The 24,822-nt window shown below is 40.6% G+C and overlaps 1 protein-coding gene across 6 annotated transcripts in view; it reads left to right on the top strand.

Annotated features, from left to right (window-relative positions):
• ARRDC3 (arrestin domain containing 3) overlaps positions 1–23,948 on the top strand; it is a 29,147-nt gene extending 5,199 nt beyond the window's left edge. The window contains exons 2-9 of one of the 6 annotated variants that reach the window (XM_007054070.4): positions 7,254–8,469; positions 12,583–12,664; positions 15,151–15,298; positions 16,520–16,622; positions 16,945–17,201; positions 17,714–17,876; positions 18,725–18,879; positions 21,462–23,948. In XM_007054070.4, coding sequence (XP_007054132.1) covers positions 8,190–8,469; positions 12,583–12,664; positions 15,151–15,298; positions 16,520–16,622; positions 16,945–17,201; positions 17,714–17,876; positions 18,725–18,879; positions 21,462–21,518 — 1,245 coding nt within the window. In that variant the 5' untranslated portion in view covers positions 7,254–8,189 and the 3' untranslated portion in view covers positions 21,519–23,948. Of the gene's footprint in view, positions 1–7,253; positions 8,470–11,333; positions 11,600–12,582; positions 12,665–15,150; positions 15,299–16,519; positions 16,623–16,944; positions 17,202–17,713; positions 17,877–18,687; positions 18,880–21,461 lie in introns of those variants that run through there. The other 5 variants (XM_043546798.1, XM_037903222.2, XM_037903223.2 and 2 more) reach the window with 5 other exon arrangements.
• The last annotated feature ends 874 nt before the right edge of the window (positions 23,949–24,822 follow it).

Raw genomic sequence — 24,822 nt, 5'->3', positions numbered from 1 at the left:
AAGAAATACATAGGAAAATATCCAAATTTGCTTGCAGATTATTTGCAAACAGGAAAAAAAGGTTTAATTCATCAAATAAATGATTTGTTATGAATTATTTACTCAGGTCTATTAATCTTCTAAACACACACAGAATACTTATTATTTTCTGTATTTTTTGCATATGTTGTCTAATTAACAAATAACATTTTCCAGGAATACATAGCTGCTGAAAGATGAGGTACTCCAAGGAACTTCTGGCTTTTTCAGTCCATTGAGGATTTAAGAGCCATTTTTTAGAACTCTTTGATTCTTTATGCTACTGATGAAACCTATTTATATTATCTAACCCAATCCCAAAATCTCTCTCTCTCTTATAACACTTTTCTCTTCTTTCTACCAAAACACTATTAGAGCTTGAGCAAACATTATGGTCCAAACTGTGCCAGAATAAAACCTTGTAGAACTCTACACGAGAGCATGTAAGCAATTTCCCAGTGCTACTATATACAAAGCTATATCATGGTTATACAGACCATATTACCATTGTATCTGAGTGCCTCATAATGGTTAATGGATTTATCCTCGCAATAGCTGTATGAGGTAGGGAACTGCTATTATCCCCATTTTACAGTTGGGAAACAGAGAAACTGAAGCCCAGATCCTCAAAGGCATTTAGGCACCTAATTCCCATTGATTTGGGCGTGAGTGACTTGCTCATGGTCACAGTAGAAACCTATGGCAGAACATGGACCTGGACCCAGGTCTCCTAAATCCTAGGCTAGCATCCTTACCATTGGATTGTCCTTCTTCTCAGAGACCTCTCAGAAAGGAAGTAATGGGACTGCTCAATAGCAACTTATGAATTATTGGTGTCAAAACCATATTGTGGTCAATGGTCATAAAGACTGACAGCAGTTCTTCAGCCATCTCCAAAGGTGATAATCAGTCAACATAGTCAGTGCAGTCTCCATTCTAAAATCAGACAGAACAGGGTCAAAGAGACTTATGGTCTCAAGACACTGCTGGAATGCTCTACCTGTAACATTCTAAACAATCTTACCAAAAAAGAGGAAATTAAAGAAAGGGAGGCAGTGCTTCAGGAGGTGGTTTAATGAGCAAGGGTTGCTAATGATTGCTTCTTTATAGAAGCTAGAACTTTGCCATTCTGCAGGGAAATATTGACTCCAATAATGACCACAGTGCTTCCTTTCTGGCTTGCATCAGCAAAGAAGGGCATATATCTAAGTCACATATCATAGTCCACACTTCCCCCAGCACCTCCACATGAGCAACAACTGGCTGAAACTCAAGCAGAGGAAACTCTACTACAATGACAATCATCTTGGTCTAAATTCAAGCTTTCATATATACAACATTTGAAAATTCCCTACAGTGTGAAACACTTGTCCCTGTTACACAATGTAAATAAGCCACATTAATCAAGCTGCTGTCCACCAGAACTGTTCTACTGATTAAAATTTTAAGAATCCTGTGGTGGAAGGGAAGAAATCTTTCTTTGCCCTTTGCACAGCCATGGTAGAAATATCAAAAACCTGTTATGCTATAATCAGTCAGATTTTGAATGAGATTTAGACCAGTAGCATTCTGGTCATCTTCTCTCTCACGTCATCAGTGATGGGTCATCTGGATATCACGGTGACCTGCAACTTAAGGTATAGGTTTGGATCTATGAAGCTTTACATGATGTGGGCCCTGCCTATCTTAGGCCTTATCTACATTAGAAAGGGTTTGCTGATACGACCATACTGGCACAGCTATACCGGCAAACCCTCCTAGTGTAGATGAAGCTTATATTGGCAAAAGAGTTCTTTTGCCAATATACCTTACAGCAGTTCCCCAAACAAAATATGCTATATTGACAAAAATACTTTTTTTTGCTGGTATAAATGTGTCTGCACTAGGACTTTTGCTGGCATAGCTATCTCAGTTAGGAGAGTGATTTTTCTTAACAAGCCCAACCAATATAACTATGCTGAGAAAACTTTTTAAGTGTAGAACAGGCCTTAGAAACTCAATGGGATGTAGCCTCTTAAATCATAGGCACTTTAGAAAATTTTACCCACTGTCAAGTATCTTAAATCCAGATTAAGTATTTTTTTAAAGGATGGGTGGGGTGGAAGCTATTCTATCTTAATAGAAATGTTTTCATGGTGACTGAAGAGGTGTTAAAAAAATTAAAAACAGAAACATCTGTCAGGTGGCCAGGGAATGGGTATTGTGGAGAGAGATGACACTAAACAAGCAGGTGAATGGGGGAATATTGTAGTGGGAGTTATGTGGAGAAAGATATGGGACTCTGAGGTTGCAAAGGGCAAGAGGCAATGATTGTTGGTGACAGATTTGGAGGACAAGTGTGTAGGAGGAAGACTGGTAGATACTAAGGCAGGCAGTTCACCATATTTACCACAAGATGGCATAGAACATAAATATTTTCAACAGCCAGGAAGAAAATAGCATAACATCTCAAGGACAAAACAGATTAGAATTTACATGAAGGCCAAATATTAATGACTTATTGATTTATTTATATGTATAGGCATGCACACACACAATGCCACTAAGCAAAGCTGTTGGTCTGAACTTTATTTCATATATATGCTGAAATGATTCAGATACAGTAATGACTTTCAACATTCATCAGTCTGTTTAGTGTTACATATTTAAATTACATATAGTATTCACAATGGTAAGGTAATAGATGGGGGTGGATGCAAGTCTGGATAGAAGCAGGTAGGGAGGGTGAATGGAACGGTGGGAAGGTGAGTGGCATCTTGGGTGAGAGACAGGTGAAGGGCTTAATGAGTGGCAAAGCAGCCCAGAAGGGAGTGAGTGTGGATGAAGCAGGATGGGAAGAAGAGGGGATGGGTATCTAGTGAGTTGGGAGAAAGGCTAAATAGCTGACAAGCAGAGTGAATAGGTGGCAGGTTGGGAAGGGAATTGGATGGGTGAGTGACAAACTGGGTGTGCTGTATCCTTGGTGGCAAGCAGGACTGGATGAGAGGCAACAGAGAACTAGAGAAGGTGCTAGGTCAGTAGTTCTCAAACGTTTGTATTGGTGACCCCTTTCACACAGCAAGCCTCTGCGTGTGACTCCCCCCTTATAAATTAAAAACACATTTATTACAGTATTGCCAGTCCCAAGCATTCAAAAATCATAGGAGTAGGCCTCAAAGAATCATGACAGTTTTCTTAAATAATACACACTGAGCTCATTTTGTCTTCAGAAAAATTTCTGAGCCTTTAGGGTGCACTTGGATCACATTTTCAAGCTTTTTTCCACTACCCTGAGGGCCAGAAATGTACCTTTTAACAATGAAAGATGAGATTCTTACCTAATCACATGAATCCAAGGCCTGGTACTTTAAGACAAACATCTAATATCCTGGGACTCGGAATCAGGCCTGGAGTAATCAATATGCACTTGCACAGGGCCCATCTCAGGACGGCCGGGGGGGAGGGGCAAGGGAGCCAGACCACCAGATATGGATGGGTGATATGGTAACAGGCTAAACCTGAGTGGTTCTCGTGACCTGGTCTATGGGGTTGTAGCGCCTCTCAGGGTTGACCAAATTTGAGTGAAGGGAGTGGTGTTGCAACCTGGCAATGCCACTCACTCAAATTTGACCCATGTTGTGTGAGTGCAGGGCAGGTGATGGGAGTAAGTGGAGCCGCTGGTCTGCCAGGATAGGGCAGAGCATCCCTAACCCAGGACAGGAGTGGAGCGCTGAGTCAGGGAGGCGTCAGTGAATAGCCAGGAAGGTCCCGGGAGTAGTGGGTGAGGGGCTGAGGGCAAGGTATTGGTGGGGGGTGGGGCTATAGGTTGAGTGGGAAGGGAGTTGTAGAGGGCTGCAGGGAGATTGGGAGGGTGTCAGCAGGAGTGGGAGATGTTAGAAACTGTGACTAGAGGAGCTGAGTTGTTGGGGGCTGCGGTGAGTGGGAGTTATGTCAGGGCTGCTGGGACATGTGGGAGAGCTTTCAGGATAATTGGGGGCTGATGCAGGGTTGTTGGGGTATATGTGAAGTGGTAGGGACATTTAGGTATCTGTGTGTGAGGTGCGGTATGTATGGGGCAGGAGTACTTTGCTGAGCCGCCCCTGTGGACGTTGCACAGGGCTAGCAGAAGCTGGAGCAGAACTAGAGCAGGGTCGCAGTGCCACTCAGATTTGGATCAGCTACCTTTCTGTCATGACGAATGGGCCGGTGGGCTAAATCTGAGTGATGATGGGGAAAAGCCCAAATTCCTTAGCGCACGGGGCCCCAAAAATATTTTAACCTGACACTGTTGGCAATAAAATTAGCAGACCTGCGATTGTGCCTGCCACCACCAGTGGGAGCAGATGCAGCCACTCTCAAGCCACAAACTCTATAATCTTCAGGGAGTTGGTGTAAGAGCCTGGAAGAGGCAGAGGGTGGAGTCAGGGTACTGAGAGCAGAGGGAATGGGGGAGAAACAGGTGGAAAGGTTGCTGGGTGGAGAAGATGAGGGAGGAGGGTCACTGCTCCAGGCTTGGAAGCCTAAGGAGACTGCTGTGCGTCAGGAAAGGAAAAGAGCCGCTTTCTGTAGTGCTGAGATGTAGGTTGCAGGGGCTAATGGAGTTTCAGGGATGGAATGTTGCATGGACCTGGTCTCTTGTGGCTCATTCCAGACCAGAAGTAACTGGAGTATATGGGTATGTCTCTACTGCAATCCATGGTGTGACTGGAGCTTGGGCAGACATACCTGCACTAGTACAGCTAAAAATAGCAGTGTGGATGTGCCAGTGCAGGCTTCAGCATGGTCTGTATAAGCATGCCGGGGACCCTCAGTACCTATTCACATTGCTAGCATGCGCTGAAGCCCACACTGCCACATCTACATCTACACTGATATTTTTAACCATGCTAGCATGGGTAAACCTTCAGTCACATCTTAGATTGCAGTGGAGACATACCCCATGTTCCATGGCTTAGCTGAAACTGGAAATAAGCCTTGTTTGAGCAAGCCAGCACAGGAATTTGGGACTGGCCCTGAAAACTGGCCCACTTCACGTTAACTACAATTCCTTTTAAAAATTGAAAGAGGACATTTTTTGTTAAATTTACCCTGCAGTGTTGAAACCCAAAACACCAACAGTGTAGTGCATGCAAATCTGAAAGTTTCAGAGACTATCAGTCTGATCCTGAATTCCTTGGTCCCTTTGGATGGTCCACTAACTTCAAGGGGTTCAGTCGCGGGCTGCGTCTCCCAAGAGATGCAACAAAGCAGGAGCAGCCTGGAAGGCCTGAATTCTGCCTGCAGCCACAGAGGCTGCTCTAACTTTCAGCATCCTCTGTTTGGCTACCCACAGGTTCCTCTCCAGCCCAAAATAGCCTGCCCCCAGCATGCCCCACTTTGCAGCGGGTGGTGGGAGGGGAGAGGGGAGAGCAGTTTAGGGCTGCACTTGCAGTTGGTGGTACTTGGTATCACTCCAACATCTAACAGGACATTTGATCTTTCTCAAATGACCAAAGCAGGGAGCACAAATATACATACAAAACACATCAACAGTGAAGGAAAATACATTCGAAAATAAAATAATAGAGCAGCAAGTGCTATGTAGTCTAAAAAATACTGTGGGCTTTATTCCCTTCCCAGGTAGGAAAAAAACACGAGAAGAACTTCTGTGGAAGGAAATCTCCATAGATGTTGTTCCATTGGACTAGTAGGAGTTTTCCCCGTGTACGAGCCACAGGGCTTGCTCTCAAACCTGGTAGATCCCAGTGGATCCGCAGGAGATTAGTGCCATGGGGCGCAGCTACATGGACTTCTCCTGGCCATGGTTGCCCCCAGAATCCCTGGAGGGAAACCACAGAAAAGACAACACAGCCCAGGTTGTATTAACTTTTCTGCCTGATCTTTGTGGGAGGGGGCATCAAGGTAAGAGTATACATGGCCCAACCAGTCTTCAGCTACTGTCCCAGAGCAGACCTGAGACCCATAGAGGGAACTCTGAGGATTCAAGGAGGGGAACAGACCCACTGAAGCAGATGACCATCTCCCTTCCACATGGAGAGGGAAGATCTGCACATGGAAGAAACTGTCTGCACACATATTTGGGAGTAGGGGAACAAAACCACCAGGAAAGGGATGAAATACCATTGCAAAGTATCTGTGTAAGTTCCCCCTATTTACCACAAGATGGTGCAGAAACATAAAATGTATTAAGAGACTGGAAGGAAATAGCACAAAGTCTCCCAAATTAAACAGCATGAGAATTTCCACCAGAGGTCGACCAAAGGAAAATGCAAAACACTTACTTAAGAAAATAATATAGGCACAATGCTACAAAGCAAAGCTGTTTCTCTGAACTTTATTTTAGATACATAATTCACAGAATCAGAGCAATATAACTGTCAACACATATTAATCTAAAAAAGAAGAGGAGTACTTGTGGCACCTTAGAGACTAACAAATTTATTTGAGCATAAGCATCCGATGAAGTGAGCTGTAGCTCACGAAAGCTTATGCTCAAATAAATTTGTTAGTCTCTAAGGTGCCACAAGTACTCCTTTTCTTTTTGCGAATACAGACAAACACGGCTGCTACTCTGAAACATATTAATCTGTTTAACATTAACCATTTAAATTACATATCATGCTGAAATGCTTATTTCAATAAACAAGGGACTAGAAAAAGAAATGTAGCCTTTAATTTAATCTAGACAATTTGGTCAAGCAATGACAATATTCCCCCTACTCTCCCTCCCCCAAATCAAATGTTACTGTATAACAAATACATTTTAAAATGTGACAATAAAAACTTCACCCTGCTTGATGTTTAAAAAGTTGCTTTGCACAATGCTTTTAGACGCACTAATTAAGGCATGCCTGATGCTTATGTTTTGGGTTGCTTTTTTAAAGTCTTTTAGCACACAAATGTGCTATATTTTTTTGAATCCATGCAAGATATGTGGAAGGCTTTGCTTAATTTCAGAAGTCAGTGTTTGAAACTTTCTGTTCTTTCATCTATATATCAAGTTGCACCAGTTCTCACAGAATCTTTATTTTTAAAAAAGTCTTTCTGATACATAAATTCATGCCAAACCTTTTTGGGGGATTTTAAACTCAGCTGTATTCCTACAGGTGGCACAGGACACAGAAGTAGATATAATCTGAATGAAAATTGTAGATTGTGTCTGTAATTGACCTAATTGTGTGTAAGGGGTAAGCACGGAGGCTTAAAGATATTTTTCCCTTTTCCTGTTAAAAATCAACTTTTTTTTTAAATTGCAGGAGTGGTCAGAGTAATCACCAGTGGAATAGGTTGAAATTATGTGGGGTTCTTCTCTTGGTCTCCGGCACCAGATTGAACTGAATGGGAAGAATGGAAGAGGGATTTCGCTGATGCTGGTGGAGTTCATCCCACTCTCTGGCTGGTGCTAAACCATTACTGTCAAGATTGACTTTTATTCCTGGCTCACTGAAATACTCTGAACTGAAGAGCAAATATTTTGCCTTCTGGAATGCACCAGATGCAGTGAATTAAATGAACTAGCCAAAATCTCTTCTTTGGGATGAAGGATGTCCCAGACCCCCAATATGTGCCTTATTTCTGTCCAAATTCCCTCACCCCCATTCCAACACAGCATTACCCAGAAGCAAATGCTTTGGGAGGTTTGGGCTTGTGGCTGTGTCCTTAATCTGCTGTTTGAAGCTCTGGCTCTTAGCCCACTCTTCCCCCTATCCTTACTGCTATAATAAAATGCTGCACGTCTGCTATTAGAGGTTATTTGGTACTAATCGGCAGGGCTTGTTAAAAGAGTTTAGGGTAGCGAGCACCATCAGGGGAGACACACAATGGAGAGGATACTAGCTTCTGCCCCAGGCTCGTCTTCTATGCTACACCTATAAGGGAAGCAGCAGCGGCCCGCTCATGCGCACTACGGTTGTTTTTCACAAAGCTAGTCTTAAGTGAGCTGGCAGGCTGCAACCAGCCCGTCTTTGTACAGAGACCACAGAGCTGGATAGTAGCTGTGAACAGCATCTAGTGCTGTTACTTTTTAGCAATCCCAATGAAGTGTTTGTAGAGAATACACTGATCCTGCCTGCAAGCTTTTTGCACGGCAGAGGTATCGATCAGTGTAAAGTGAAGATCACATTTCATATGAGATCTTGACTTCCGTTGTTTTTTTTTCTTACAATATATTTTTATAGACTTTGTTATAAAACATGGTGCTGGGAAAGGTGAAGAGTTTGACAATAAGCTTTGACTGTCTCAATGACAGCAATGTCCCCGTCTATTCTAGTGGGGACACAGTCTCAGGAAGGGTCAATTTAGAAGTTACTGGGGAAATCAGAGTAAAATCTCTTAAAATTCATGCAAGAGGACATGCAAAAGTACGCTGGACAGAATCTAGAAATGCTGGATCCAACACTGCCTATACACAGAATTACACTGAAGAAGTAGAATATTTCAACCATAAAGACATCTTAATTGGGCACGAAAGAGGTAAGTCATTTTATTACACTGGTTAAAATTATATACAGTCGTTTTGGATGCAAGAGGGTACGGCTTTGTATCTTGTTAGTTATTACAACCTGTTTATTTTTAAATGTATAGGTATTAAAAGCCAGAACAAATACGAAAGTAAAAGTGCAATGCTTCTTTCTGGGATTTAGATTTTGATTATACGGACATTTACTGTTAAAACTGCATTGAGGTCCATCTGCAAAGTGCCTACAAACAAGACTTTTTCCAACTACCTGCCCTTAAACAGAGCCTCTTTCATACGCACTTCCAATGCATGGGGACTTCATTTTTTTAATGTAAAAACACTTTTGTCCTATGGATCTGATTAGACATTAGGAGGCTTTTGCCTCCCTAGGGATTAAGAAAAACTGGAGCAGAAATCAGATGTAAATTATTTAGGGGTGGTTGGATTTTTTTGGTAATCTCGTCATACATACTGAGATATAATTAATGCATAGAATTCTGCTTTTGACATTTACGGAAACAATCCCAATTTTCAAATTATATATTGATAATCCTTCAAGGATGGATAATTGTTGGCAGATAAAGGATTCCATGTGGTTTATTTTGACATATGCAGTCAGCACTCCACGTGTGGTTTTTTTTCCCTTTGCTTTAAACAAAGTTAGTAAAATACCTGAATTTTTTTATACACTAAATGTCAGTGAGACAGCTGTAAAGAAGTCTGTCTGAAAGGCCATTTAGAGTCCATTATTATATAATTAGACCATCATTTCTAAGTTAGGGAGTTCTGGAACCTGCATTCAATGAAACCTACTGTGCTAGCCCAAATGGAAATGAAAAGTACTGTGGAAAAGGGTCTAATTTAGGTTAGGAAAAGGGAATAAAGCATTTTCAAGAGAGGAGTGGGTCTTCAGATTGTTCATCTATTGTTTGGATGGTTACATTGTGGAAGTATAGGAGACTAAGCTTGTTTTTCTGAAGTTTCCACCCTTTGTTAGAAGCGGTTCAATCCTGTTTGGGACCAGTACTGGGGAGTGGGAGGGGGTGCTTATTCTCCTCTTAGCAGATTGGTTTACACGCGTCAGGTGATGGCGATGACTTAATTCCTAGCACAAGAAAATGATGTTAGAAGTGTTCGTGTAATTTTCGGCTGTTCTCTCTTTTTACATCTATATGCAGTATATTTGCTGCAGAGATGAGTGTATGAGTAGGGTATTTTCCCCCTTCCCTCCCTAAGAAATAAATATCAGTAAAGAAGTTATATAGCGTATGTTGCACTGACCCTAGATCATATATTTTACACAGCCATGGAAAGGGTTTCAGTTACCATGGAGGAAGCAGGTAGATGTAATTGGTAGAGGCATAGAGGTAAAAGGCTCTTTATTTTCCTACCGTGCAAACATTTCATGCATGCAAAGTGTGTTTGCCTTCTCCCCTATTTGCAATCCCAGAATTCCCCACCCCCGTCACAGAGAAGTGCAAAAACGTATGCATGCTTCAGAGCAGAGTGTATGATCACAAGTATGTCCACAGAGGTTCCCAATGGCTGTTTCAAAAGCAAGAATGACTTTGCATGTGTGACTATATACCTCAGGTGTCTCTCCACCAGTACCATTCACATACCTCTATTTTTGGATGGGAAGCAGGAGACAGAAGGTGAAGTAGGTCTGCAAATGAGAAGCACTTGTAGATAAGCGCAGTGTGTGTTTGCGTAAACGCCGGTGATTTGTGCATTCACTTACACTGCGAGCTTGAAGCAGCTCAGCCATCCGCTCCCTGTGCAGCTCAGCCAGGGACTGCTGCTACAGTGCACTTTGCGCTGAATGGAAAGGGACTTTCAAAGATTTAGCTCCGGCGGCACCTCTCAGCCTAGCCTGGTAATAGAGACCACGCCCAGTGCTCACTCAGTCATTGGCCTAGTGGGGTTTGTTAGCCTGTTGCTAAGGCGATGCCAGCCGCTAATTGGAGGGAGGGAAGCCGGGTGGAGCGGGGGTGGCGGCGGCGGAGGACGAGGACGTAGCTAGCAGGCTCCAGTTAGTCCCGGGTCGCAGGGTGCGGTGGCTGCTCGCTGCTGCTTGGGGCTGGAATCCTCCCGGGGCCCAGCCCCCTCTCCCCAGCGCCGCGGAGCGGTTGGGGCCTGATCCCCGGGGAACTGAGAGGCTCCACGGGGGGAGCAGGATCGGGCCCTCCCCCCGCAGTCTCACTCTTAATGCAGCTGTTCTCCGTGCGGAGGGTGGCAGATCCCCCTCTCCTTCCCCCCCCCCGGCGGCTGCTCCGGTTGCGGCCCCTCGGGCTAGACCCGCTCTGCGCTGCTAGCAGGGCCTCGACGCCGGGCAGGCGTGAGGCCGAGACTGGCGCGGCTCTGGCCTGAGTACAGCGACCCGCGTGGCTTAGTCCCGGGCTGGCGGGCCCGGGTCGGGGGGCGCCCAGTGATCCAGGCCACATGGGGGTGGGGGATTAGGGAGGAGAAGCAAATCCCCCCCACCCCCGCGGGCGTGCTCCGGCGCCCCCTGCCCACGCTTCGCCCAGGCGAACCAGCGCCTGGCTCTGAAAGCCCCGAGGCGCAGGGCTGGAGGCCGGCGGGGGAGCCCGGCCGGTAGGGTGGCGTTAGTGGGGCGCCGGGGCCCAGCCGGGCTGCAGTTTAGCTGCCGGCCCCCGTGGTGTGATTTGGGTCCCTCCCGGCCCGTGGGGGGAGGCGGCACTGGGCGCCCAGCAGGCAAGGAGCACGGCACGCCACTGCCAGGCAGCGGGCGGAGCAGAAGCCCGGGCAAGGGGCGGCCCCCCCCGGCCTGCCAAGCTGGGTTGCGCGTGGGGGAGGTGCTGAGCAAACGCGCTCGTGTAATGTATACGGTATGTATATGAGCGGCTGGCTGGCTGGGGAGCTGCTCGCGCCGGTTTAGGCCGGTCCTCTCCTGCTCTAGTCTGGTCTGTGATTGACAGCTCAGCACTTGTTTACCACAGCTTTGCTGCTGCTGCTGAGACTCAATGGGAGTGCTGAGCTGGCAGAAAGGAAGAGAAGGAGAGAAACTTCAGTGCCAGGAAATGATTAAAAAATAAAAAGGATAAAGACTAAAATGCCCTTGTGAAAATCTAGGATGCAGTTTCTGGGACATTGAATGCTGGAGATGTGCATAAATCTCCCTTAGTAGGTGTAGATGATCTGATCCTGTAGATATTATACCTCTTTCATATCACTTTTGGTAAAGTGGAAGTCAAGAGTGCAGGGGTGTGAAGGACTCTCCCTTTTTCTGCCCCCTTTTTGGGGGGGAGCTATCAATGAGGTATATCTGTATTTGCCACATCCTATCAGCTCACTTAATTTGCATTTAAGTATTTATATTTAAAATAGGCTCCCCTCAAAATGAAAAATTTGGCTGTTTCTCAAGTTTTATAGTTCACAGTAAAATACAGTTTGCTAGCACTTCCAGCGTAACATCTATGAATCACAGATAAGAACAAGGAAGGTCAACTTTTCTGGAACAAGGAAAACTCTGATCCTCCCTGAATACCTATCTGAAGTTAAACATTTCAGATGGACTGGCTTTAAACAATGCTGATTATTTTGTAGTAGGTAGCCACCCTTCCACAACCTTTGATTTTGCTAGTACTTCCCACATCTCTTTACAGAACAGGATATTATTTGACTCTAAGTTCTGAAGTCTGTTGCTAGGTAGGAAATAAAAGGAAGATGAATTGCTAAATTTAATCTTCTGGTGCAGACTCCATATTCAGTGTAACATGGGATTACTTTTTGAATATCATTAAGCTATTTCATTTAAGACACCTAGAAATTCTATTTGAAAAGTGATTCCCATTATAATTTTGTAATATGTTTAAGTAGATGCTGGAATTGTAATAGTCATAGCCAAGCCTACATTGAAATCAAGAATATTCTGTATTAAAATTGTGGCTAACATGGTTTTATGTAAATAGATTCTAAACGTGTTGCCTATAGTTAACAATTTTTTGTTTTATTGAGTCCAGATAGATTGTATCTTAGTAAGAAATATCACCATTCTTAAGAGTTTAGATGTTAATCCCTTACAATACAAACAAGAAACCTATGTAATATACTGTGGTGTGTAAAATGTTAACAGGTGGAATAACGTACTGTGTTTTTCCTTCTAGATGATGACAATTCTGAAGAAGGCCTCAACACTATTCATTCAGGAAGGCATGAATATGCATTCAGCTTTGAGCTTCCACAGACGTAAGTACCACATGTAATACCAATGCTGTATGCAATAATGTTGAAATACATACCCTTATGAAAACAAGCACTCTATGGAAAATTCCAGTTGTGAAAAAATGAAAAAAAAAATAAATAAATAAAACCCTTTTCAATGGTGGTAGGGATTCCACTAAAACATGCTACAAGAACATAGTCCTATTAAACTATTAAAGAGGTTATTTTTATTCTAAGTGGCAACATTTTGAATATTAGGGCTATTAATTGAAGGGAAGCAATCATTTCCTTTTGTGAGCTGTTGCAAATGTAATGTGTGCCATTTGGTCATACCATGCAATGTTTTACTCACTATACAGAGGGTAAAGAAACCAGTTGACCAGTGGACCCTGCAAAGTTTCTGGGATCACTTCCTGCTGAATCCAGGTTCTACTGGAGCCTTGTAGATAAGCAGAGTTAGTGATAAGAAGATAATTTAATACTGATCTATTTGGGTTTATTTGGAACAGATGTGACAGAGTGAACTACATCTAAACAGATGGGGATAGACACCTTTGAGAGTTTAGACTAGTAAATGGGGGCAAAGGGACATATATATTCCAAGAGGGTGGTTATGCAGAAAGCAGGGTAGAAACAAGCGGATGGATAGATAGCAGGGAACAATATTGGGTCAGGCAATGTTAATACTTTAATAAAATGTAATCTAGACAAAGAAATGGGATGTCCCTCTTAGAAAATGCTAAAATGTACATAAATGCAAATATGACAAAATGGGAGATCTGAAATTATTTATACACAGGAGATTTCAACATCACGGGCTTAACTCAAATATCAGTGGATACTAAGTAATGAGAGAGAGAAAGAGAGTGATCATAAAAGATCAGGAAGAACAGAAGCAGAGAGATGGAGACTTTCAATATAAAACAAAAGTACAGAAGTAATTGAGATAGGATATCCGAACTTGCATAGTATTTATCCAAGGTTTTCTAACTTCCACATTAAAACCAATGAAGTGCCTGATTATTAGAGATGCTGAGCACCTGCATTTCCTATGGCTTTGATGGAACTTGCAGATGCTCAGCACTTCTCAGGCTCAGTTGGACTAATGTGATACTGTTGGAAATGCTATACTATGACTAGAAACACATTCAAAAAGACCCCTCTGGAATTCTAGGCACTGGGCACTCAGATGAGAACATCATTTACCAATATCTAGAATGTTCTTTCGACTCGAATCTATGTCAAACTGTATTACACAGACTGTGCTTGTGTGTTCACAAAATTCTGTTCTCATTTTGCGAAAAATGTTTTTCCATTCTGTAATTGGGACTAGACTTTAGGAAATTAATCAAGAAGTAAACATGATACGGGTGAACAACCTGAGTAGTAGGTTTGGAGTTCAAAAGCAATGGTACTGTACTTAGGAGATGTAGGAGTTTGAGATGGAAAAAAGGTAAATTATTACAAGATCTGGTCAAAAGAGTCTCTCCCGCCGCGCCCCCCCCCCCCCGTGTTAATGACTTAAAAGCAACCATGAAATTAGCTCATGATGAAGAACTTTAGAAAGAGAGAACTGATGATAAAAGCCTGAAGAGTAACTTAGTATAGTGAAGTGGAGGGTATAAAGATAAAAAGCAAGAAATGGAGTAAACTCACTGGTTAAGTGCTAAAAAATAGGGTGATGTTGAGAAACAGGAGTGATGGATAAAAGCCTTCAACTTGGGTTTTAATAGCACTGAGAAAAAGTAAGCACACTTCTCAGATGTGCAGATAGAGGTGTCAAACTGTAGGTTGAAAGAAATTACTCTAGCACTGCATAAGGACAGTGAGGCTGTGTTTAATTCCTGTTTTTTGTGTGAAATTCTAGGATATAGAAATACAGAAGTACAAGTCAGGAAATCAGAATACTGCGGATTTGAGGCTCTTAGTTATTTTAGAATGTTAGAGAAATATAGGGATTGGTCAGGTAGGTTTTTGGAGTGTCTAAACTAGGTTTTCTTGAGCTAAAGTCAACTACAAGAACAAGAGGTTAAACTAGATAAGGAAGAATCAGACACGATAGGAATGTAGGCCCAATTAAACTGTACCCAGAGTAGTTAATGTACAAAATAGACTACCACAGATAGCAAATGGAGCAATTAATACTAATTTTAAACCAGTTGTTAGCCTTACTTTGTCCTAGAACTTAAGATATTCCAGATTTAAAAGTAGCTTCTTGTAAGTTTAAAGGAAATATGTATCCTGGTGGCATGTTCCAGCAAAATTCCTATGATAATAGTGAAAATTTCAACATACCTACTGTAAAATGAATTAAAATTCAACTACAGAGATTTTTTCTCCCAAACTTAATCCCTTTTGAAATATGGAAACTTTGCAAATAAGTTATGCTTAAATATTATGCAGCATAAACAATACAGTACAACTTATTGATTCTTATTCTGATCAGTTGTATCACTATTAGAAAGAGAGTATAAAGATTTACTCAATTTTGACCTTTGTGTCCTGCACAGACCACTTGCTACCTCATTCGAAGGCAGACATGGCAGTGTGCGCTATTGGGTGAAAGCCGAATTGCACAGGCCTTGGCTTTTACCAGTAAAATTAAAGAAGGAATTTACAGTCTTTGAACATATAGATATCAACACTCCTTCATTACTGGTAAGAATTGACAGAATTACTAATTGTTTTGTTTTTTTGGCATACAAAAAAAGTATAACTGAAACAACATCAAAACCTTCAGTTTTTACTAATATGCTCGTTAAACTGCAGCTATGCTTTAAATATCAGATTTGAGCAACTCATAATAGCTGACATTTTGAAAACTAATTTCAAGTACTTGGAGTTGCTTATTTTTAAATTATCTACATTTAACTTAAGCTGTGAACTGCATACATGATAAACTATGAAATCTCTCTTTCAAGAGAAAATTGTATTAACTGTTCTTTGTTGATTTAATAAAGAATCATTTGTTTTCTGAGAAGCAGTGTTACTCCTATGAATCTTTCAACAACAGACTGCTAACTTAAAAATGCAAAGTAAAATTGTACTACAGTGCATTATTCATAACTTCAATATGGATATTGTCTGCCAATGGGGAGAAATTATCACAATTCTGTAGAATATTTTTCTTAAATTTTATTTTACTAAACTGTTTGGATATTGCATTAAGATGTTTTCCATGAGGCACTCATTTCAATCTGGCCTAAAATCCCTTTTCTTTTTTGCTCAAATGGCCATGTAGGCAATAAAATAAAGTCCATTGAAATAGGTTTCTTTTGTGTATGGATGAAAAAAATCTGATTTTTCTTAGATGATTCAGTGGGCTTTGGATCAGGGTCTTAACCCTAATCTCATGTAAGGCAACAACAGAAATACCATTGATTTAGATGGGAATGGCAGCAGGATAAATCTAGAAGGAAAGGAAATGTTAATATTCAAGTAGTCAAGGTTTGGGTTTTTTATTTATTTTGCAAAAGTAAAATGGAATGTGGGAATATGTCTTAATTACAGTTTATTATATAGAAAGTAATACTGACAGTATGTTGTGGAAATATGGGCTAAAAACCACTAACCGTCACACATACAGTATTTTCTAATTTAAATTAAGTCAGAGTTGAGGATGAGCATGACATGGGTAGCTCTTTGGTTAATTACCACTGCTAGTGCTGGGATGACTTTTTAGGACAAAACTTGCTTGCTTTACTTACATAATACTATTGAAGTGAACAGGACTATTTTCATGAGTAAAAGAAGCAGCAAGAGTTGGCCTTTAAACTCCAATGGTTATTCCTCTATGTTGACTAAAAGATATGTAGAGCTACTTCTGTTCTGCACTGAACCCAAATTTAATCATGGGTATCTATTATTGTTCTTTTGCAGTCACCCCAAGCAGGCACAAAAGAAAAGACTCTCTGTTGTTGGTTTTGTACCTCAGGCCCAATATCCTTAAGTGCCAAAATTGAAAGGAAGGGCTACACCCCAGGTACGTAGCAGAACGGTTATAAAACCAAAAGACTTATTTTTTAAAAAGTACCCTTTTACATGTATAGCCATATGTAAATAATAAGTACTTGTGAGAATGGTGTTAATCAAAACAGAACGTGCAGTAGCTGTCTTCAAGTTGTTATAGTACATAAACTGCACATTTTGTGTTGTTTGCTTATGTTGTGCATGATTCTGTTTCTGTTGAAATCAATGGGTGTTTTGCCAGTAAGCTCAGTAAGAGCAGCATCTGGCCCATTGTAACCATGTTTAGATTGCTATGTGATATAACAAGAATAATATGAAATTCGGTTTTGTTCCAGGTGAATCAATTCAGATCTTTGCTGAGATTGAAAACTGCTCTTCCCGTATGGTGGTGCCAAAGGCAGCCATTTACCAAACACAGGCATTCTATGCCAAAGGAAAAATGAAGGAAGTAAAACAGCTTGTTGCCAACTTGCGTGGGGAGTCCCTGTCATCTGGGAAAACGGAGACCTGGAATGGCAAACAGTTGAAAATTCCACCTGTTTCCCCCTCTATCCTGGACTGTAGTATAATCCGTGTAGAATACTCACTAATGGTAAGTAAAATGCTTAGATTGTCTCAAAGCATATATGATATGAATAATTTTCAAGGTGACATCCACACAAGTTTGAAACAAACTTAGATATTTTTAGCTAGTTGGCTGTGAAACCTACATATCTTCAGCAGTAATCTTTGCTGCATTATAATGAATAGTTTAAGTTCCAAATGCACATCACAACAGGAAATTTACTAAGGGTGATTGGTTAGAACCAGGGCGAATCTTAAAATATTTGCCTATCAGCTAAGCAGATATATAATGTAAATGAAAGATTTGTGCAGCTGGGCTCTGATGCTGAGAGATAATGAGAATCCTCAGCTTCCATTTATTTTGGTTGGACTTCAGGGAGGTCAGCACTTTTCAGGATTGAGCCAAAAGGAGGAAGAGAAGCAAGACCCATGTGGATCTTAGAGCAGAATTTAGCTCACTAAATCAGACAAAGGGCTCATACAAAACCACAAAGACCATTTGTTTCAGGATTTAATCATGGTCTTTTTGTCATTTTTTAGGTGTATGTTGATATTCCTGGAGCAATGGATTTATTCCTTAATTTACCACTTGTCATTGGTACTATTCCTCTACACCCATTTGGCAGCAGAACGTCAAGTGTAAGCAGCCAGTGTAGCATGAATATGAACTGGCTTGGTCTGACACTGCCTGAAAGACCTGAAGGTAATTTGACAATACAACTCCCAAACAATTCACTGTTCTCTTGATATTTTTTTTTTTTTTTTTTTTACCCTAACACTTCACTGATTTATTAAGACCTAGATAATCCCCTCCCACAGACACAGGGCAAGAGGAAATCTTCTCAGGGTTTCTACCTTGTTGAGATCCCCTCCACATTATTCTACCATGGGGTTAGAGTTCCTTTTTGCCTCCCCTATCTGCCCCAACAACTGGCAGGTTCAATGGAATCAGTGCACAGGATGTACGAAAGGACAGGGCCATCTGTGTGGAATTTGAGTACCTCCACACCTGCTCTGTCTGCGGCAGCACAGCTCACTGCAGCTATGCTACCAAGATCTCATTGTGACCCCAGGATCCTTGGTAGCAGATGCTTTGTGGAAATGTAACAGTCTATATTCCCTTTTTTATGGGGATTTTCCACATGACTGGAGGGGGGAATGATGTGCATCCTTATTCCATCCTTTGGTGTACTTAGTCTTCAGCCCAGCTCCCAGTATGAATCCCAGCTCATGGAGAGCCCCTGTATGGGATCCAGAAGAATGGAGGTTGCCCTGCTCCCCCTATAGAAAAGGTGGGGTTTCCTGTTTGGATTTCAGGGAGACAGTCAAGCCAAAGTAAATGAAAATTCTCAACATGTCTTAGTGTAAACTTATTTTCTTAGTTTTAAGTTAATTAGCATGGACTGTTGTTGCATACAAGACAAACTAAAACACCTCTCACTGAGCACTTTTACCTACTAGTGCAAATTATAAAGTTTAATATTTGTTATGTTATGTATTTTGACATGCATAAGAACTGTTGTTCGAACTGCGTGTACCTTTTCCCTACAGCACCTCCTAGCTATGCAGAAGTGGTCACAGAGGAGCAAAGGCAGTCCAGCCTTGTACCCATAGCTGCTTGTGATGATTTTGAGAGGGCACTTCAAGGACCATTATTTGCATATATCCAGGAGTTTCGTTTTCTGCCTCCACCTCTCTATTCAGAGGTGAGCAAACAAATGCAGTTAGCCACAACAGTCTGTTTTTTGCGTTTTTGCATTCTCCATTCTAGTGGAGAAAGTTCAATAAGCAGAAAATGAGAACTTGTGTTCTACACCCTAAAATAATATAAATCAGTAAAGAAAAACATGGAGCAAGATTTTCTTTCACTTACTTCAGAATTATGCTGGTATATTTCATTCACTTCACTGGCTAATGAAGATTTACATCAGTGTAGCAGACAACATAATCTGGCCTATAAAGTGGTAGCTGCAAGTGCTTATCTCTACTTAAATAAAATGAAATCAGGCCACTTTTTTTTTTTTTATTTCAAGGTGCCTACATATGGATTTAGAGCTTAAACTTAAGACACCTAGCTAAGAAAATTTTGGCCCTAGTCCTATAGGTAGGCTCTACAACAGAAATAGCCTGGTTTTTGTTTTTTTTTTTTTTCCCCAGAGCTCCCAAGCACCATCTTACACTAACGTAAGTAGGAGTAAGAGGTATTCCTTATGGTCTTTCAAATTTCTTACTGGAGTGAGCTAATTATTCTTTTATCACTTTTACTCTTGTTTCTGTTGGGCCAGTAACCTTGAGTCTAATAGTAAACCAGGACAAATAATATTTATATCATCAGTCTTGATCTTATATCCCTTGATGTAGGCTACCCTCAGTTTTCACCATGTTTGAAAGGTAGTATATTCAGCATGATAGTTTATCTATGCTTTGGATCTCTTGAGTGTTAGCACAAGTGTCTGCCAAGGGGCTTCTAGTCTCTTAGGGGCTAATTCCATCAATTTTTTTGCAAATTATCCAAAATATTGATTTTTTTATACTGGAATCAGGTTCTCTTTTGTAATTACCTTTTACAATACAACTACATTTGTAATATGTCCTTTGACTATCAGTAGGTACTTCAATAGTACGTAGAAAACCATAGTTTGATAGGAAAGGGGGCAGGGCTGTATTGGTCACTTTCATTTATTGGATTACTAACATGTGATCCCAGTTTGGCCAATTAGGCCTAACTGGACATAGCTACAGCACTAGGCCTGTGATTCCAGTTTTAATTCTTTTGGTTGGTTACCATTCAAGTACTGAGTTGACTTTTTTTGGTTTCTTGTTGATTTGGAAAGCATTTAACATTGTTTAGGTCCAGAATATCTCATACCTCCTTCAGATTAGTTTTTCTGCCTGCCATCTCAGGTCAGGTAGTGCTGGCTATTTGGCTTGTCTCTTCCTATTCTCTGTAGTCCCTCTGATGCAGGGCTTTCATAAATCAGAATCCACTTTTGTAGAATAAGCTTCCAGCTGAGAAGTGACATGCTTGGATCAGGCTGATTTAAAATCTGCCTTAAATACAAGATTCTTCAATGCCACTTGGGATGGATTTTAAGCTTTATAAAACACCCTGGAATGAGCAGACAGTATCTGTGCCTGTTGAGTGATGTTTGTAACTGCAAGAAGGAAAACTATTCTTTTTTTATTCCGCACAAATACTTTTATCCTTTAACATGTTACCTTCTTTAGCTGTACTTTTGTCAATTCTAAATTATTAGTTTAGATTGTAGAATGGTAATACTCCATACCTGGAATACTAACAAATCAGCGGTGTTTTGTAATGCTAAAGACTCCATACCAAGGATTTTGATCCACTATTGATTTGGGTATTGTTGATCCATTTTTCATGAAAGGAGCTCAAAGCCAGATTTTCATAGATATTTAGTTGCCTATATATGCAGAGAGGCACCTAGTGAGATTTTTTTCAAAAGGTCGTAAGTTTGACTCCTATTCATTTCTTAAATAGTAGTGACAGGTGGCAATACTGTACATTAAAATATATATGTAAGATAACTAAAATCAGGCATTTAGTTTTTCTTTTCAAGATAGTATGTTACAAAAAATGAGAAGCAGGGAGAGCAAGGCTACATGACCTTGAAACACCTCAATGGCGGAAATTGGTTAACTGTGAAATTGTTCTAAAATAGTTCTTGACCAAAACTAAAATGACTTACTGATAATTTCTCTACCTTTTCAAGCAAAATGTCTGCATTTGATAAATCAGTGGAGTACATCAGTATAAGTTCATGAGTAATATTCAATGATAGCATTAGCAAGAAGTGTTTGTTTCATATATAAAATATAATTTAAGCAAACTATTCAGCACATTTCAAATAACTGAAAATTGCTTGTGCCTTACTAATGACACTGTGTAATGGGTTTTTTCTATCCAATAATTTTCATTGTTTACATCAGGGATCGGCAACCTTTGGCACACAGCCCGCCAGGGTAAGTCCTCCTGGCGGGCCGGGCCGGTTTGTTTACCTGTCGCATCCGCAGGTTTGGCCGATCATAGCTCCCACTGGCCACGGTTCGCCGCTCCAGGCTAATAGGGGCTGTGGGAAGCGGCGCAGACCAAGGGATGTGTTGGCCGCTGCTTCCTGCCAATATGGAACATTGGTCACCTGATCCAAAGTTCATTAGTCAGCTAGTCACTTTCTATTGACTTTAGTGACCTTTAGATTGGGCACAGTATTTAACTTTTTTTTTAAGTTGAAAATTAAATTTCTATTTTTTTCCTTCCATTCAGATTGATCCAAACCCAGATCAGCCCACAGATGATAGACCATCTTGTCCCTCTCGTTGAAGGAATTATTCACTAGCTGAGTTGACTTGGATTTTTAGTCGTATCTCTGCCGTGTTGAGGATCAAGGCGTCACATCAGAGAGATACTTTCAAAGGAAGTGGTATTGCTCTTGCCTGTAAAACGGTGAATAAGTGAAAACAACCTGTGATCATGCTTTTGAAGCCTACAACATCATAGGACTGCTCCACATGCTTGAAGACCTGAGCTTTTTTCCCTTTAAATACTGGCACATAACTAGGAGCAGCCTTATTAGCCTATGGTAATGTGTCAGAACACTCACCATGTTGTAAAAGAGGGATGACTTCCTCTTCTGATTTGAAAATTTGCACATGCACATTTCTTATGTTGTGCGGTTCAGTGTCACTACAGCTTTTTCTCATTTTATGCTGGACTGTTACCCCTTCTAACTTGTTTGTGGTCTGCACAACAAGGAGCAAAAAGAAAGCTTTGAAAACAAACTTTAAGATGACAAATGCACTGACTTTTTTCTTTTAATTTAATGTAGCCTGGACTTTACCTGCATATGCACATGCTCAGAATTGTCCTAGTAGACTGATCGTGTATCACCTCTTCAGCTGTGGATTTATTTACGAACATCAAATGCCTTCAAGCCAATCCTTCTTGCTGTATGTTTTGCAGCCTACTGTAGTAGATAAGCAACAGTTATATGGGGGAAAAAACACAGAAGGAGAATAATAGACTTCTGCAAGATTGTATACCTTCTTGATTTCTTAAGAATTTGTTGCCTTTCTACTATTACCGCAAAGAAGCATTTTGTTACAGACTGCCTAAAATCACTTAATCTCAGGTGAACTCATCACTTGCCAAACCCTTGGAGAGCTATCTGTGTTTTGTTTTGTACTGTTACTTTTTCTTTGGTTTTTTTTTCCCTTTGGTTTTTATTTGAGAGGGGGATTTAGAAAAGGGACATGCCCATAAGTAACAAATGCACCCTTTTTATCTTTCTGCAACTTCAGAAGAGATTGGTCAAGTTTTTGAAGCTTAAAAGAAGGCAGCACCAGCAGACACCAGCCAGCAGTTAAGGAAGAGTTTAAAACAAGAAATAGTAATGTACTGTCCATGATTCATAGTGAGGTTTCTCAACCAGTGAGGGTGGAAAGGGAAATTGAATTTATTTTTATACATAGTTACTTAATCACCAAATCTATACATATATAGTGAATTTCTAGTCTAAAAGTATATTTTAAAGTGCAAGAAGAGTATAGGGTTGGTGAAATGGCTCAGTTTTTTGTGCACTTTGTATTGTGTTTATCTTCAGGGTTTACAAAATTGTAAAACAATAAAAGATTCTCAGAAAAACGAAACTGGGCCAGAATATCAAAATTACCAGCCCTACTAGAATATTAGCTAGCAGAGATTTGCCTTGATGATTGCATTCCCTTTCATGCCCTCAAACCTAAAGCATGTAGCCAAGCAAAAGGATTGTAACTGTACAGCCACGTTATATGTAGAAAACTTCAACTACTTGAAGACTGGGGGCTTCCACCCTGCACAATGTGGAAGGGGTAAACTGTCAAGAGTATTTGGGACAAGGGCAGAGAACCATTGGATCCATTAGCACAAGTATCAGGATGTAGGCACTAAGAATTTTGTAGGTTCATTTGCAAAAGCTGTTCACGAATAAACTTTTTTCAGAAAGAATTCAAGCACGATTTTTAACAAAAGTAGTGTTTGTTGGGTTGGCTGTTTAACATTCATGTCTATTCTATCATTTAATGCCATGTATTACAAAGTGGTTGAAGATAAAAGTTAAGTCTCTGGCATGGTGGAATGATGGAATGCTGTCTTGCTTTTAAGGCTTTATAAAAAAACAAAATAGGCTTTTCCATAAGTGGCCTTTATAAAAACATGGAAAACACTTCATGTTTAAAATGACAGGGTGAAAAAAACCCAGTGAAAATATGAGTCACGTTTTAAGTGATTCAGTTAAAGGGTTTGGGCTTCAGCAAGCAAACTAGTATGCTGGATAATAAGGAAGTTGAGTGAATATTTTTTTTTAATCTTACTAGACCATTTTTTTGAATGTCCCTCCGCCACAAAAAGGAAAAAAAACTGATGGGTTTGTTGGCATAAAAGGGCATTTGGTGGTTTTTCTTTCTTTTTTTTTTTTCCTTTTTTGTTTGTTTGAAACAGACTAGGGAACAATTGTTGGATATGCATAGCATTAAATACTTATCACAATATAATGAAAAATGACATACAAAGTAGGATTGACCAATATCATTTGGCACTGCATCAAAGTGTGATCAGATTCAAAGTTCTAAAAATGTCAGTCATTTCCATTAAAGTATTTTACACAATTCTTTAGAGGCATTATTTTCTTCTTGTTATATAAATATTGGTCAATTCCTGATCTAAAACGTGAGCTTCACAGTTGTTAGCCCAGTATTCAAGATAGATTCCTGATTTTTGAATTAGGAAAAAATGAGTAAAATCCAAAATGTTAAGAGAAACAAAGTGCAATATTAAATGTTTGCTTTATGGATTATATTCTATGGCTGTTTGTACTTTCAGTTTGGTGCTGAATATGTCCTTGTAGACTGATTTCAGAAAAAAGTGGAAAACAACTTAATTTTTCCTATTGCTCTTCCTTGTGGAAAATAAACTTTTTTAACAAAAAAACCCTTTGTCTTGAGGTGCTTTATGTAGACAGCTACAAAAGTTTTGCTATGAAATTATTTGAGAGAAGACATGAGACTTAACACTTTACTATTTACATGACAAGTTGGGAAATTATAATCATAGGGCTCAGTCCTGAGATTGTCTTCAGTTTGAACTACTTATAGATTTTTTTATTTAGGTCAGAAGGGACCATTATGATCATCTAATCTGACCTCCTGCACAACGCAGGCCACAGAATTTCACCCACCACTCCTGCAAAAAACCTCTCACCTATGTCTGAGCTATTGAAGTCCTCAAATCATGGTTTAAAGACTTCAAGGAGAAGAGAATCCTCCAGCAAGTGACCCGTGCCCTATGCTACAGAGGAAGGCGAGAAACCTCCAGCGCCTCTTCCAATCTGCCCTGGAGGAAAATTCCTTCCTGACCCCAAATATGGCGATCAGCTAAACCCTGAGCATATGGGCAAGATTCACTAGCCAGATACTACAGAAAATTCTTTCCTGGGTAACTCAGATCCCGCCCCATCTAATATCCTATCACAGGCCATTGGGCCTATTTACCATGAATATTTAATTACCAAAACCATGTTATCTCATCATATTATCTCCTCCATAAACTTCATTGAGTTTAATCTTAAAGCCAGATAGATCTTTTGCCCCCA

Source organism: Chelonia mydas, chromosome 5 (assembly GCF_015237465.2).
Source record: "Chelonia mydas isolate rCheMyd1 chromosome 5, rCheMyd1.pri.v2, whole genome shotgun sequence".
NCBI classification, from domain to species: domain Eukaryota; kingdom Metazoa; phylum Chordata; order Testudines; family Cheloniidae; genus Chelonia; species Chelonia mydas.
Note: the sequence above shows the minus strand (reverse complement) of the source record. Positions and strands in the feature narration are given on the sequence as shown.